The 17,196-nt window shown below is 43.8% G+C and overlaps 1 protein-coding gene across 2 annotated transcripts in view; it reads left to right on the top strand.

Moving 5' to 3' along the window:
- The window catches only part of pcdh10a (protocadherin 10a), a 77,579-nt gene extending 64,599 nt beyond the window's left edge, over window positions 1–12,980 (top strand). For both annotated transcript variants that reach the window (XM_062026795.1, XM_062026794.1), the window contains exon 5: window positions 9,943–12,980. In XM_062026795.1, coding sequence (XP_061882779.1) covers window positions 9,943–9,996 — 54 coding nt within the window. In that variant the 3' untranslated portion in view covers window positions 9,997–12,980. The remainder of the gene's footprint in view (window positions 1–9,942) is intronic.
- The last annotated feature ends 4,216 nt before the right edge of the window (window positions 12,981–17,196 follow it).

The following is a 17,196-nucleotide window of genomic DNA, read 5'->3' as shown; positions in this document are numbered from 1 at the left end:
ATGGAGGAAGCTGATTTCAGTAGTTTACAATCGCACAAAGGAAAAAAGATAAAGAGCTTTTCAGTAGGATTTAAGGTTCAAGCTATTGAATACCGGTACAGTATGCTAAAGAGAACAGTAAGCAGCTATGTTTTATTAATATACCGTAGCTGCGTGTGTGAAATACTGTATAAGTCATTAAATCACTCCCGCCTCCTGGTGGTAGAGGGCGCTGCCGCGCTAGTGATCCTTCTTGCGACTTCCTGTACTGCAGAAGAAGTGAACACACGCAGCAAGAGATTTATTTTTTCCCTCTGCCTGAACTTCTAACATGGAGGATCACATACAGGTATCTAAAATAAAACAGTTTTCTAAACTGGACTTTCAATCGAAGCAGGAGGTAATAATTAAAGGAATATCTCCATCGAAACAGAGACTTTTAAAACTGAAGAAAGAAAACAAGGAAGACTTCTATAAACAAGTTATCGATGCTTTTGGTCAGAAGGAGCTACAAATGGACTCCATTTATAAGTACAGGTAAGACCATAATAACGTTTTTGTTAATTAAATGTGCTTTTCATGATGGTATGCTTACATCACACTCAAAGCGCACGCCTAAATTTTATGGATTCCTTTTGGTAAACGCCGGAGTGAGAAGAGGTTTTAAAATAATTACCGCATGCACGGCCATCCCGCCGGTTTCCGGTAAACGCAGGTGTGACAGGAGGTTTTAAATTAATTAACGCCCCTGCGGCTATTCAAGGAAATACGGTAAGTCAGGACTTTGGGAAGGCCATTCTAAAACTTTAATTCTAGCCTGATTTAGCCATTCCTTTACCCCTTTTGACGTGTATTTGGGGTCATTGTCATGTTGGAACACCCAACTGCGCCCAAGACCCAACCTCTGGGCTGATGATTTTAGGTTGTCCTGAAGAATTTGGAGGTAATCCTCCTTTTTCATTGTCCCATTTACTCAGGTGATAGCTTGTGTTTTCTTCCTGATCGTAGCAGTGACAAAACTGTGCCATGCACTTTATACTTACGAACAATTGTCTGCACAGTTTCTCTCCACGTGTTCTCAATGGGTTTTAAGTCAGGACTTTGGGAAGACCGTTCTAAAACTTTAATTCTAGCCTGATTTAGCCATTCCTTTACCACTTTTGACGTGTGTTTGGGGTCATTGTCCTGTTGGAAAACCCAACTGCGCCCAAGACCCAACCTCCAGGCTGATGATTTTAGGTTGTCCTGAAGAATTTGGAGGTAATCCTCCTTTTTCATTGTCCCATTTACTCAGGTGATAGCTTGCGTTTTCTTACTGATCGTAGCAGTGACAAAACTGTGCCATGCACTTTATACTTACGACCAATTGTCTGCACAGTTGCTCTCCACATGTTCTCAATGGGTTTTAAGTCAGGACTTTGGGAAGGCCATTCTAAAACTTAAATTCTAGCCTGATTTAGCCATTCCTTTACCCCTGTGTGTGACAAAACTGCCATGCACTTTATACTTACAAACAATTGTCTGCACAGTTGCTCTTTGGACCTTAAGCTGCTTTGAAATGGCTCCAAGTGACTTTCCTGACTTGTTCAAGTCAATGATTAGTTTTTTTTTCAGATCTGTGCTGAGTTCCTTTGACTTTCCCATTGTCGTGTTTGTAACCGAGTCTAATGACTGCATCACATGAGCCCTATTTAAATGGGCTCAGAGAAGTCAACAGGTGTCATCAATCATAATCACTCACATGAAGTTAAGAGGCCATGCCATGAAGCTAATTTGTTTTAATTGTAACTTTTCTACCTCACCAAAATTGATAATGTATGTTGCTGTATGTATACTTTTGACCCAGCAGATTTGGTCACATTTTCAGTAGACCCATAATGAATTAATAAAAGAACCAAACTTCATGAATGTTTTTTGTGACCAACAAGTATGTGCTTCATGTGGAAAATCAAGACAGCCATGACATTATGTTCGTTACAAGTGTATGTAAACTTTTGACCACGACTGTAAATATTTATAGTATTTGATATATTTATAGTATTTTGACAATGCTAAATTTGTAATATCTTCAGTTTTTTGTGTATTTTTTCTCAGGCTTAATGTTATTTGTTTTGAGTGTTTTTACAAATTTGTCACAAAATTTAAAAAATGTCAGCCCTTCATTGTTTAGGCGACAATTTTACTGAATCAGTGCTATTTATTTGTTTAACTCTCAAAATAACCTTATCTTTTTTCCTCACTGTGATAATAATTTACAATAAGATATGTAATGGTTCATCTTGAGAAACTTTATTTCATTTTTGTACAAGGTTCTAAGGCAGTGGTGTCAAACGTACGGCCCGCGGGCCGAACAGGTTTTATCCGGCCCGCGGGATGAGTTTGCTAAGTATAAAAATTAGCCGACATTTTTTAATGAAATAAACTGCTGTTCTAAATGTGTCCACTAGATGTCGCAATAGCAATTATTTGTATCTTTGTAGATTATGCTACATATGTAAAACAAATAAAAATAAACCACATTATATTAGTACATCAGTCGAGGAAAATGAACAAACTACATAAATACCATCCTGTAATTTGATTTTGATATTATTTTTGTATCTTGATAGATTGAAAATTAACACCAATGATGAACATTATCATATAATTTAGTCAGAAAGTATAAATAACTGAAAATTAAGATAGAATACTATTAACCGCAACATGTAAGTGTAAAAAAAAAAACCCAACAGCATTATGATTTGTGCATTTTCAGAATGTGCTTGTTCTATTTTTAAACAAAGAAAACAATCTGAAGTTGTCTTTATTTTTAAGTTATCGTGCCGTGATTTTACCTGTCCGGCCCACTTGGGAGTAGATTTTTCTCCATGTGGCCCCCGATCTAAAATGAGTTTACACCCCTGCTCTAAGGTGATGATGACTCATTTAAGTCCCAGGACAGAATGTAACGGGAGTGAGTTTTTAGCAAATACATGAAATATAACCAGATTTCAACTTGAAGTATCCCAAACTTTTTCCACTTACAATACGAAACCGACATTTTAGCTTCGAGTATTGGTTGACACCGATATTGATCCAATGTACATACTTGTATTATTGTTTTGTAATCTTATAAGTTTGAACAAGTGACATTAGTCATAGAGAGAAGAACACTAACCTATTTAACCCTCTGAAATGGACTTATGTTGTCTTTAAGTTACTTTACTTTCGGATACTTTCTAAATCACTTCTGCCTTGGAAACTTTGTATCTGTAAGTCATATGTCATTATTTGATTTTTTTTTATATTGACAAATCTGCTGTTTAAGTCTGCAGTATGTCTAACTTGTGTGCTTAGCTGTTGTGTAGCTGCTAGCCTACCATGTTTATCTCAGAAATGACTTGACTAAAATACAAGAAAAGGCCAACCTTGTGTGCTTATTGGAGGACATTTAGATGTTAACTGCCTGTCCAGCTTTGCACAAGTAAACACGCTGCACGACTGCTTGTATCGGAGATTATGTCACACATTTTATATGCAAGCATTTATGATCCCATACTTGTTTTTTGTTAATATCGGACTGATGTCAGTATCGAATAAGGGCACCCCCTAATTTTAATCTCCAGTCATAGTGTGAATTTGATGGAATATTCATACAAATAAATGAGTGAACTTTTGTTCTTCATGGCCTGCAGAACGATACAGCTTGTGACCATACTTGCAAACCCTCCCAATTTTCCCGGGACACTCCCGAATTTCAGTGCCCCTCCCGAAAACCTCCTGGGGAAACCATTCTCCCAATTTTTTCCCGATTTCCACCCGGACAACAGTATTGGGAGCGTGCCTTAAAGGCACTGCCTTTAGCATTCTCTACAGCAGGGGTCACCAACCTTTTTGAAACCAAGAGCTACTTCTTGGGTACTGATTAATGTGAAGGGCTACCAGTTTGATACATCCATCCATCCATCCATCTTCTTCCGCTTATCCGAGGTCGGGTCGCGGGGGCAGCAGCTTAAGCAGGGAAGCCCAGACTTCCCTCTCCCCAGCCACTTCGTCCAGCTCCTCCCAGGGGATCCTGAGGTGTTCCCAGGCCAGCCGGGAGACATAGTCTTCCCAACGTGTCCTGGGTCTTCCCCGTGGCCTCCTACCGGTCGGACGTGCCTTAACACCTCCCTAGGGAGGCGTTCGGGTGGCATCCTGACCAGATGCCCGAACCACCTCATCTGGCTCCTCTCGATGTGGAGGAGCAGCGGCTTTACTTTGAGCTCCCCCCGGATGGCAGAGCTTCTCACCCTATCTCTAAGGGAGAGCCCCGCCACCCGGCGGAGGAAACTCAATTTGGCCGCTTGTACCCGTGATCTTGTCCTTTCGGTCATAACCCAAAGCTCATGACCATAGGTGAGGATGGGAACGTAGATCGACCGGTAAATTGAGAGCTTTGCCTTCCGGCTCAGCTCCTTCTTCACCACAACGGATCGATACAGCGTCCGCATTACTGAAGACGCCGCACCGATCCGCCTGTCGATCTCATGATCCACTCTTCCCTCACTCGTGAACAAGACTCCGAGGTACTTGAACTCCTCCACTTGGGGCAGGGTCTCCTCCGCAGCCCGGAGGTGGCACTCCACCCTTTTCCGGGCGAGAACCATGGATTCGGACTTGGAGGTGCTGATTCTCATCCCAGTCGCTTCACACTCAGCTGCGAACCGATCCAGCGAGAGCTGAAGATCCTGGCCAGATGAAGCCATCAGGACCACATCATCTGCAAAAAGCAGAGACCTAATCCTGCAGCCACCAAACCAGATCCCCTCAACGCCTTGACTGCGCCTAGAAATTCTGTCCATAAAAGTTATGAACAGAATCGGTGACAAAGGGCAGCCTTGGCGGAGTCCAACTCTCACTGGAAACGTGTCCGACTTACTGCCGGCAATGCGGACCAAACTCTGGCACTGATCATACAGGGAGCGGACCGCCACAATCAGACAGTCCGATACCCCATACTCTCTGAGCACTCCCCACAGGACTTCCCGAGGGACACGGTCGAATGCCTTCTCCAAGTCCACAAAACACATGTAGACTGGTTGGGCAAACTCCCATGCACCCTCAAGGACCCTGCCGAGAGTATAGAGCTGGTCCACAGTTCCACGACCAGGACGAAAACCACACTGTTCCTCCTGAATCCGAGGTTCGACTAACCGGCGTAGCCTCCTCTCCAGCACACCTGAATAGACCTTACCGGGAAGGCTGAGGAGTGTGATCCCACGATAGTTAGAACACACCCTGCGGTTCCCCTTCTTAAAGAGAGGAACCACCACCCCGGTCTGCCAATCCAGAGGTACCTCCCCCGATGTCCACGCGATGCTGCAGAGTCTTGTCAATCAAGACAGCCCCACAGCATCCAGAGCCTTAAGGAACTCCGGGCGGATCTCATCCACCCCCGGGGCCTTGCCACCGAGGAGCTTTTTAACTACCTCAGCAACCTCAGCCCCAGAAATAGGAGAGCCCACCACAGATTCCCCAGGCACTGCTTCCTCATAGGAAGACGTGTTGGTGGGATTGAGGAGGTCTTCGAAGTATTCCCTCCACCGATCCACAACATCCGCAGTCGAGGTCAGCAGAACACCATCCTCACCATACACGGTGTTGATAGTGCACTGCTTCACCCTCCTGAGGCGGCGGATGGTGGTCCAGAATCGCTTCGAAGCTGTCCGGAAGTCGTTTTCCATGGCTTCCCCGAACTCCTCCCATGTCCGAGTTTTTGCCTCCGCGACCGCCGAAGCCGCACACCGCTTGACCTGTCGGTACCTGTCCGCTGCCTCAGGAGTCCTATGAGCCAAAAGAACCTGATAGGACTCCTTCTTCAGCTTGACGGCATCCCTCACCGCCGGTGTCCACCAACGGGTTCTAGGATTACCGCCACGACAGGCACCAACTACCTTGCGGCCACAGCTCCAATCAGCCGCCTCGACAATAGAGGTGCGGAACATGGTCCATTCAGACTCAATGCCCAGCACCTCCCTCGTGACATGTTCAAAGTTCTTCCGGAGGTGGGAATTGAAACTCTCTCTGACAGGAGACTCTGCCAGACGTTCCCAGCAAACCCTCACAATGCGTTTGGGCCTGCCAGGTCTGTCCGGCATCCTCCCCCACCATCGCAGCCAACTCACCACCCGGTGGTGATCGGTAGAAAGCTCCGCCCCTCTCTTCACCCGAGTGTCCAAAACATGAGGCCGCAAATCCGACGACACAACTACAAAGTCGATCATGGAACTGTGGCCTAGGGTGTCCTGGTGCCAAGTGCACATATGGACACCCTTATGTTTGAACATGGTGTTTGTTATGGACAATCTGTGACGGGCACAAAAGTCCAATAACAAAACACCGCTCGGGTTCAGATCCGGGCAGCCATTCTTCCCAATCACGCCTCTCCAGGTTTCACTGTCGCTGCCAACATGAGCATTGAAGTCCCCCAGTAGAACGAGGAAATCACCCGGGGGAGCACTCTCAAGTACTCCCTCGAGTGAATCCAAAAAGGGTGGGTACTCTGAGCTGCGGTTTGGTGCGTAAGCGCAAACCACAGTCAGGACCCGTTCCCCCACCCGAAGGCGGAGGGAAGCTACCCTCTCGTCCACCGGGTTGAACTCCAACATGCAGGCTCTGAGCCGGGGCAACAAGAATTGCCACCCCAGCCCGTCGCCTCTCACTGCCGGCAACGCCAGAGTACAAGAGTGTCCAGCCCCTCTCGAGAGAACTGGTTCCAGAGCCCTTGCTGTGCGTCGAAGTGAGTCCGACTATGTCTAGTCGGAACTTCTCCACCTCGCGCACTAGCTCAGGCTCCTTCCCCCCCAGCGAGGTGACGTTCCACGTCCCAAGAGCTAGCTTCTGTAGCCGAGGATCGGACCGCCAAGTGTCCTGCCTTCGGCTGCCGCCCAGCTCACATCGCACCCGACCTCTATGACCCCTGCTATGGGTGGTGAGCCCAATGGAGGGGGAACCCACGTTGCCTCTTCGGGCTGTGCCCGGCCGGGCCCCATGGGGACAGGCCCGGCCACCAGGCGCTCGCCATCGTGCCCCACCTCCGGGCCTGGCTCCAGAGGGGGGCCCCGGTGACCCGCGTCCGGGCGAGGGAAATCTGGGTCCATAGTTTTTATTTTTCATTGAGGTCTTCGAGCTGCTCTTTGTCTGATCCCTCACCTAGGACCAGTTTGTCTTGGGAGACCCTACCAGGGGGCATAAAGCCCCCGGACAACATAGCTCCTAGGATCATTGGGACACGCAAACTCCTCTACCACGGTAAGGTGGCAGCTCAGAGAGGAGAGTTTGATACACACTTAAATAAATTGCCTGAAATAGCCAATTTGCTCAATTTACCTTTAACTCTATGTTATTATTAATTATTAATGATATTTATCTTTGTGGAAACACTGCTCATCTTAATTATTTCTCACAATAAATATATATAGAAACAGATAAATATCAACATGCAACACTTTATTTTTATATTTTCTTTAAGTGCACATTTTCAAATTGAACATTTTCAAATGATCACTTCTAAGACAGTCTTGTGAAATCACAATATCCCATTTTAACTAGCTAGCCACTAACATTTTTTAACAAATCATGAATTACTTTGCACCATGTTTGTACAAATAATAACTCATGTAAAATACAAAAGTCAACTCTCAAATTTTTAAATAAATCATGATACACTTTGAACTGGACACCAAATCTGTTTTCTGTTTCTTTGTCAGTTAGTGAAGACCAAGTCTTTAAAATATTTTCTTGGATTTTCAAATTCTATTTGAGTTTTGTCTCTCTTAGAATTAAAAATGTCGAGCAAAGCGAGACCAGCTTGTTAGTAAATAAATACAATTTAAAAAATAGAGGCAGCTCACTGGTAAGTGCTGCTATTTGAGCTATTTTTAGAACAGGCCAGCGGGCTACTCATCTGGTCCTTACGGGCTACCCGGTGCCCGCGGGCACCGCGTTGGTGACCCCTGCTCTACAGCCTGGCGTGACATCCGCTTTTCCTCCATACAAACAGCGTGACAGCCCAGTCACATAATATATGCGGCTTTTTCACACACATAAGTGAACGCAAGGCATACTTGAACAACAGCCATACAGGTCACACTGAGGGTGGCCGTATGAACAACTTTAACACTGTTACAAATATGCGCCACACTGTGAACCCACACCAAACAAGAATGACAAACACATTTCGGGAGAACATCCACACCGTAACACAACTTAAACACAACAGAACAAATACCCAGAACCCCTTGCAGCACCAACTCTTCCGGGGCGCTACAATATACACCACCTACAATATATTCTCTCGATGACCTTCAAGCACACCTGTGAAGTGAAAACCATTTCAAGTGACTACCTCTTGAAGCTCATCGAGAGAATGCCAAGAGTGTGCAAGGCAGTCATCAGAGCAATGGGTGGCTATTTTGAAGAAACTAGAATATAAAACATGTTTTCAGTTCCTTCACCTTTTTTTGTTAAGTACATAACTCCACATGTGTTCATTCATAGTTTTGATGCCTTCAGTGACAATCTACAATGTAATTAGTCATGAAAATAAAGAAAACACATTGAATGAGGAGAAGGTGTGTCCACACTGTTGGCCTGTACTGTACATTAAATGTCACATACATTAAAGAGTATACAAAATGTTTTTGATTCAGGCCTGACATACTGAAAAAAAACAAAAAAACATCCCAGATCTGTAGTCCATGTCGTCATGGTTGGTGCAAGATTAGATGGGAGGTGCATGTCAAAGTTAAAGTTAAAAATTTAAAGTACCAATGATTGTCACACACACAGTAGGTGTGGCGAAATTATTCTCTGCATTTGACCCATCACCCTTGATCACCCCCTGGGAGGTGAGGGGAGCAGTGAGCGGCAGCGGTTGCCGCGCCCGGGAATCATTTTTGGTGATAAAACCCCCAATTCCAACCCTTGATGCTGAGTGCCAAGCAGGGAGGTAATGGGTTCCATTTTTATAGTCTTTGGTATGACTCGGCCGGGGTTTGAACTCACAACCTACCGATCTCAGGGCGGACAATCTAACCACTAGGCCAGTGGTTCTCAACCTTTTTTCAGTGATGTACCCCCTGTGAACATTTTTTAAATTCAAGTACCCCCTAATCAGAGCAAAGCATTTTTGGTTGAAAAAAAGAGATAAAGAAGTAAAATACAGCACTATGTCATCAGTTTCTGATCTAGTAAATTGTATTACAGTGCAAAATATTGCTCATTTGTTGTGGTCTTTCTTGAACTATTTGGAAAAAAAGATATACAAATAACTAAAAACTTGTTGAAAAATAAACAAGTGATTCAATTATAAATAAAGATTTCTACACATGGAAGTAATCATCAACTTAAAGTGCCCTCTTTGGGGATTGTAATAGAGATCCATCTGGATTCATGAACTTCATTATAAACATTTCTTCACAAAAAAAGAAATCTTTAACATCAATATTTATGGTACATGGCCACAAAAAATCTAGCTGTCAACACTGAATATTGCATTGTTGCATTGTACTGAATGGAATAGCCTACTTGATTTGATGTTCAGTTTATGAACTTACATTCTTATTTTGTTGAAGTATTATTCAATACATATATTTATAAAGGATTTTTGAATTGTTGCTATTTTTAGAATATTTAAAAAAAAATCTCACGTACCCCTTGGCATACCTTCAAGTACCCCCAGGGGTACGCGTACCCCCATTTGAGAACCACTGCACTAGGCCACTGAGTAGGTCAAGCTCCACCCAGAGGATTTGGAGGTTGAGGTGTGAGACGGCGTGACGCTGGAGCGTAAAGAAGACTATTGTTTCAGTAGAAGAGCTTCATGGTTTATAAGTAGCTTCACAACAAGTCTTTTGTGGCACGTATCGCATTTGTAGCCATCGCTAAAAAGCCTCATGGGAAACAGTTATTTGTCCTAACAACCGTTCTTTGTCTTTACAGCCCGCAAGAGGATTTGCTAGCTCGTTCCACGTGGACCTGTCAGAGACAGCGTGAAGTTGAGCAATCGGCCGCCAATACTGATCATAGAGACCTCAGACTCGATAACAGAACTTTGGAGTACGACAACTCTGGATAAGTGTCCCTCTTCTCTTGGGTGGCAAACGCCGTGAGACAAAACCTCGGCTCTGGACGCCAATAAAGAAGAGAGGTAGCGGTAAAGAATTGAGAGGAACATTCCAAGGCCTTATTCCTCTCAGCGGGACTGAGATCAGGACTACAAACATCGTGAAGATGACGGAAGTACTCAGCAGAGGAAAGAAGGGTTTTCGGAGCTTTTTTTGTTTTGTTTACATGACGTAACAAACTGGGACCGACATCCCGTGGAGCCCTTTAGCTATTTCTCAGCGAGCCAACTGTACAGAAGACTGTGGGATGCAGAGGGTGGTGTACAGGAAATATACGGCACAGGAAAAGATGTATGACTTCTTTGGTTTGTTTGAGTTGTTCTCTCTGTGTGCTTCACATATTACAACATATTCTGTAGACGGGATTTAAAAGGTGAAAGGTTTAGTCTCACATGAATGTTCGCTAATATTTCGGCTCCTTTCCGAGCTCATCGAAAGGGGAAGTTATGAGGATTCTCTCGGCCTACAATCAGAGACGTTCAGTGGTTTTTATCATGTGTGCAAAGTGTTTACTGTGCTATTTTAAAAAGCTTTTCAATGAATATAAATCTATACATATAAAACAATATATATATAAAAAAACTATATACAATTTTTTTATTTTTTTTTCTCCAAAAAACTGTGTAACATTGATTTGTGCACCTCATTCGATCTGATGATTCCAAGTGCCACAAAACTGTTGATGAAAAGTAAAGCTGCAACTAAAGCCTGGATTATGTTACGGTGCAGTCGCTACACCGTCACCGTCAACCAATGTTGCCAGATCGGAAATTATTGTCATACTAGTAGTGTAAAATGTTGGTATTTTGAGGAAAACTATCCGGGATGTGAATCTTAGAACAACACAAGGTTCAATTTGATTCCGAGTCGATTCAAAATCAATTCTCGATTCAACACAATTCTCGATTCAAGTATAAAAATTATAATAAAACCCTCTCAAAACAGGTTAGGTAGACAGATGGATAGATAGTACTGTATTGATTCCTTCAGGAGAGTTCCCTCAGGAAAATTAAAATTCCAGCAGCAGTGTACAGAATTGAGATCGAATTTAAAAAGTATAAAGTAAATAATGGGGGTATAAATGGAAACAAAATAGAAAAATATTACAATAACAATAAAAATAAAAATCAACAATGAGAATAAAAATATAACAGTAAAATAAGAATAATAACAAGAGAAACTAGGCAGTAGTGACCAAGTTATGAAAAAGTATTGCACTGTTATTGTTTTGCATCCCCTGTCATCTTAGTACCCCTCTCCCCCCAGAGAGGAGTTATACAGTCTGATGGCGTGTGGGACAAAGGAGTTTTTGAGTCTATTAGTCCTGCACTTGGGATGAAGCAGTCTAGCACTGAACAGGCTCCTCTGGCTACTGACAACGGTATGCAGAGGGTGACTGGCATCATCCAGGATGCTCACTAGTTTTTCCACAGTCCTCTTCTCTGCCAACGTCACCAGTGAGTCCAGTTTTATTCCGATCGTAGAAACGGACCGCCTGATCAGTTTCTCCAGTCTGGAGCTGTTCTTCTTAGATGTACTGCCCCCCCCCCAGCACACTACGGTGTAGTACAGAACACTGGCAACCACAGACTGGTAGTACATCCACAAGAGTTTTTTACAGATGTTGAAGGAGTGCAGCCTCCTCAGGTTATAAAAGCTCTTCCTGCGTATATGCGCTGCGCGTAGAAACAAATTCGATCAAAATTGTTAGAAGAATGAATCGCGATTCGGATGTGAATACATTTTTCCGGCACCCATAAGAACTATTGTACATACCCGACTTGCTGTTGCTTGGTACCATCTGCTACAACAAAAACAGCACCGACTGTATGTTATAGTTACCTTAGAAAGGCTGGTTGTTCCTTTGTTCGCAACATAGCTCGAAAAGTTATAGGCAGATTTTGATTAAACTTTCAGAAAATGTCAGAAATGGGATAAGGAACACGTGATTCCATTTTGGGCTGATCTGGATTATTTCTACGATGTTATGATCGCCTCAACTTCTGTGTGACCATGAGAAAAAGCGTCACTTTGTTTCTTTCATTCCGCTAGCTTTACCTAACCAAAAAAATGTGGGCAGATTTTGATGACACTTTCTGGAAGTGGGATAAGTAACAAGTGATCACATTTAAGGGTGATCCAGATCAACGTCTGTATTCAGCATTTTTTTGTTTTACGATCGGAAGGAGGGCCTGACAGAGGTCTGCGCCCTCTGAGTGCAGATTGTTGTGGATTATATTTATTTTATTTTTTGACGTATTACTTAGTTATTGTTTAATTTATATAACTGACATATTTAAACTATTAGTCCGTACAGTTTGATTGTCACAAAATTTTATAAAAAATAAAAAGGCGTTGACCAAAAAAATGAATTTATCTTAATTTTTATAAGCACCGATTTCAGCACTGTTTAGGCAATGGCACCATTTTATCATATTTTTTATGCCACAAAATATACTGCAAGAATCTTTTTGAATTGGGAGTTTTTGTAAGATCGCCATCCCTAACAACGACACAGGAATAGAGATAGGTATGTTGACTTTTTTTTTTACTAAACTACCGTATTTTCTGCACTATAAGGCGCACCTAAAAACCTCCAATTTTCTCAAAAGCTGACAGTGCGTCTTATAATCCAGTGCGCCTTATATATGGAGCAATATTGGGCCACAACAGGCCCAATATTGGCAACTACGGGATGCATAAAGTAACCCCAGCCTCTACTGTAGCGTCTATTCTATGCGCCTTATAATGCGGTGCGCCTTATATATGAACAACGTTTTAAAATAGGCCATTCATTGAAGGTGCGCCTTATAATCCGGTGCGCCTTATAGTGCGGCAAATACGGTAGTTTAGTAAAAAAAAAAAGTCAACATACCTATCTCTATTCCTGTGTCGTTGTTAGGGATGGCGATCTTACAAAAACTCCCAATTCGAAAAGATTCTTGCAGTATATTTTGTGGCATATAAAATATGATAAAACCTTTTCAAACATGGTTACAAAAGCTCGTCCGAGCTGCTGACATATGACGTGAACTCGGAGATGGCCTAAAAACGTATTTTTAAAAATAGATTCTTGGAAATTTTGAATCGATTCAAAATCGTTTTTTATTAAAAATGGCAATTTGGATGTGTTGTCATTTGATAGTTTTCCATGTGGAACATCACTTACTTGTACTGTTCATATTGCTCCCAAAAAGAAGAAGACATTCTTAATAAAAATGATGAAGAGAGGAACAACCGGCAGGGTTTCACACCGAAAAACATGTAGTAAAATATCTGACCAATCATCTTCTTTAACGTAAGGCTAGAAATGGAACTACCGGTGGTTTGGAGCAGGTGTTGGTGCAGTGACGCTGACACCGTAACATAATCTAGGCTGAAGCGAAACACTGTCATATCTACCAAGGACTATCTTAATTTTCTTCAGTACTTGTCACGGTTTACAAACACTAAACAGTTTTGTGTACAGCGCTGACACTGATATCTTGACCGGATGTGTATTTTTAGCCTGATATATGCTCATGTACAGGACTAGGGGGCTTTCACTACTGAGCTATAGTTGACGGACCTTACCATCATGTGATCACATGTTCACAGGTCAAGTGATAAATAAACAGTGTCGTTGAAGATCCATACTGTGTGCTTTGTCAACATTCCTGTAAGTTCACATTCCTTCATTAGCTTCTCAAGGAATTGAATGCGTCACAACTGTTTAGGTGCTCAACTCTCTTCCAAGCAGACATCATCTCCTCCTGCTTTTAAGACTAGCTCTAGTCTGAGCTTTGGTCAGGAATCATTTTCTAGTTTATTTCTTGGTGTCACCTAACCCCTAAGTGTTTTTTTCATAACAATATTAGGGTTCAACACAATTGGTATATTATTTACTAATTATTTACTAGGGGTTTAGTCTCCCCTGTCTTTAAAACCTAGTGACACTTGTTTGAACGTATATCAAGGGTTCTTGGATGCACCACAACTACACTGTATTGCCAAAATTTGGCCACCTGCCTTGACTCACATATGGACTTGAAGTGTCATCCCATTCCTAACCGATAGGGTTCAATATGATGTCGGTCCACTTCTTGCGACTATTACAGCTTCAACTCTTCTGGGAAGGCTGTCCACAAGGTTGCGGAGTGTGTTTATAAGTATTCCTCCAAAAGCGCATGGGTGAGGCCACGCACTGATGTTGGTCGAGAAGGGCTAGCTCTCAGTCTCCTTTCTACAAACCCCCGTTTCCATATGAGTTGGGAAATTGTGTTAGATGTAAATATAAACGGAATACAATGATTTGCAAATAATTTTCAACCCATATTCAGTTGAATATGCTACAAAGACAACATATTTGATGTTCAAACTGATAAACTTTTTTTTTTTTGCAAATAATCATTAACTTTAGAATTTGATGCCAGCAACATGTGACAAAGAAGTTGGGAAAGGTGGCAATAAATACTGATAAAGTTGAGGAATGCTCATCAAACACTTATTTGGAACATCCCACAGGGTGAACAGGCAAATTGGGAACAGGTGGGGCCGCCATGATTGGGTATAAAAGGAAATTCCATGAAATGCTCAGTCATTCACAAACAAGGATGGGCGAGGGTCACCACTTTGTCAACAAATGCGTGAGCAAATTGTTGAACAGTTTAAGAAAAAACCTTTCTCAACCAGCTATTGCAAGGAATTTAGGGATTTCACCATCTACGGTCCGTAATATCATCAAAGGGTTCAGAGAATCTGGAGAAATCACTGCACGTGACAAGATGGCGGCGCTACGCCCGATTGCAGCCAGCCACTCACCCCAATTCATGGCATTTCTTGTTTATCTATTTGTATTGTTGTACCAAAGTATCTTGCGATCAAACCGGATCATTTACAGATATGATCGGAGAGCGCTTTTTGACATTCGTGCCTCAATGGAGGAAAACTTTGTTTGCTGCGAGCAGAAACAAACACCACCCGAAAAAAGTATTGCCAAACGACTTCGTTATTCCCTTCGGACCTTGGAGTAACGTCAATTTATAAACCGACGGACTCACCGGAGAGGCGGAGGTAGACGCCGAGGACATCGCGCGGGCAGAGCGGTGAAAAACAAACTTTCTCAAATAGCGACCCATCTCGTGTCTCCCACCCAGCCCCGAGCTCACTGTTTACCGGCAATAACACCTACCTCGGCGGCTAGTGAAGTCGCCGTGAAAGTCGGTCTGCTCAATGCCAGATCGGTGAAGGAGAAAACATCCGTCCTGTGTGAGTTTATTTCCAAACAACAACTGAATTCTTCGCGATCACGGAAACATGGGCAAATCCCCGGGGATTATTCCACTCTCAATGAACTGTGCCCACCTGGCTGGAGTTACCCCGGCAACCCGAGACACGGAAAGACGGGAGGGGGCGTGGCCTTCATGTACAAGGACAATTACAGCTGCTCTGTGTTAAACTGCCTCACACACTCCAGTTTGAAGCTCTACTGGTGAAAGTGGGCTTGTCTGACACCTTCCTGGTTCTGACCATCTACCGCCCAACGGACAGCAAGTTTTTCAAGCAGAGCAAGAATTTTATAACTCAATTCTCAGACCTCCTCAGTAAAATAATCCCCAGCCATGATAGAGTGCTGATCTTGGGAGATTTCAACATCCACGTTGATAATCCCACACGGGGCTTTGAATGTGAATTTATGGACCTGATAGACTCTTTTGGTCTCACCCAACACGTTTCCGTCCCAACCCATAAAAAAGGTCACACCCTAGATCTTGTCCTCTCTGTCAATCTCCCTGTCAGCAATATGGAAACAATGTCAGCCCACAAAGACTGTGACCATTATGCTGTGGTGTTTCAAACCTCCCTGTCTCCTCCCTCCACTAACACCCAATGTCCTACACGCCTCTCACGGTTTATCAACGCCCAGACACCTGCTAAGTTTTCCTCTGCTTTTGCTGCCGCCCAAAACACCAGGGCAGGTGAGATGCTGTCATCAGACCCAGAGGAGCTTACGTCCATGTTCAACTCCACCTGCCTTTCTGTTCTGGACTCTATTGTTGAAAAAGTTGAAAAAGTTGAAAAAGCCCAAACCCAAGACCACGGCTTGCCTCAATGAGACCACCAGAGCAGAGAGGAGAGCATGGAGACAGGCGGAGCGGAGGTGGAAGAAAGATGGTCTGCAGGTCTCTCTTGAGATACTGAGGGACAGACAGAAGAGCTACCACCGGGTGGTTAAAGCTGAGAGAGACAAGTTCTTTGCCAGACTCATCCCCCCCCCCCCCCCCCCCCACCACCACCACCACTGTTATCCAGGATGCATCCCCTACAAAGTGTGAAGAGTTTCTGTTCTTTTTCTCAGATAAAGTAAACACCATCAGAAGTAACATCCCACCTCCCACCCGGGACTTAGCTCGTACTCTGAGTTGCTCATCCACTTTCTCCATGTTCAGCCCCATCTCCCTTTCATCCCTCTCTAAGATGGCCGCCGCCTTGAGACCCGCCACATCCCCTCAGGACCCCGTCCCTGCCCTCCTCCTTAAGGAGGTTTTTGATGCAGTAGGTCCCCACATCCTGTCCATCATCAACTGTTCCCTGGCCACAGGTATAGTCCCATCATGCCTAAAAGAAGCAGTAGTCCAACCCCTTCTTAAGAAAGCCAACCTAGATCCCACTCACCCCAGCAACTACAGACCCATCTCAAAATTACCATTTCTGTCTAAACTGTTAGAAAAGGCCATCCTCAGTCAGCTGCAGCCCTATCTCCAACACAACAACATACTGGAAAAATTTCAGTCCGGATTTAGGGCCGGCCACAGCACTGAGTCCGCCCTCTTGAAGGTATTAAACGACCTTCTCCTCATCACTGACTCTGGGAAATGTGCTGCACTGGTTCTCCTGGACCTCAGTGCAGCGTTCGATACTATAGACCATACTGATCTCCTGGACCGCCTCCAACATGGGGTCGGCATCACCAACACAGCCCTGTCCTGGTTTACGTCATACCTCAACAACAGAACCTTCTCTGTGAACATAGCAAACCATTCCTCCCGCTGTGTCAACCTCACCTGTGGGGTCCCCCAGGGCTCAATAC

Source organism: Entelurus aequoreus, linkage group LG18 (assembly GCF_033978785.1).
Source record: "Entelurus aequoreus isolate RoL-2023_Sb linkage group LG18, RoL_Eaeq_v1.1, whole genome shotgun sequence".
In the NCBI taxonomy this organism is placed as follows: Eukaryota; Metazoa; Chordata; class Actinopteri; order Syngnathiformes; family Syngnathidae; genus Entelurus; species Entelurus aequoreus.
This window is presented reverse-complemented; position numbering and strand designations above follow the sequence as displayed.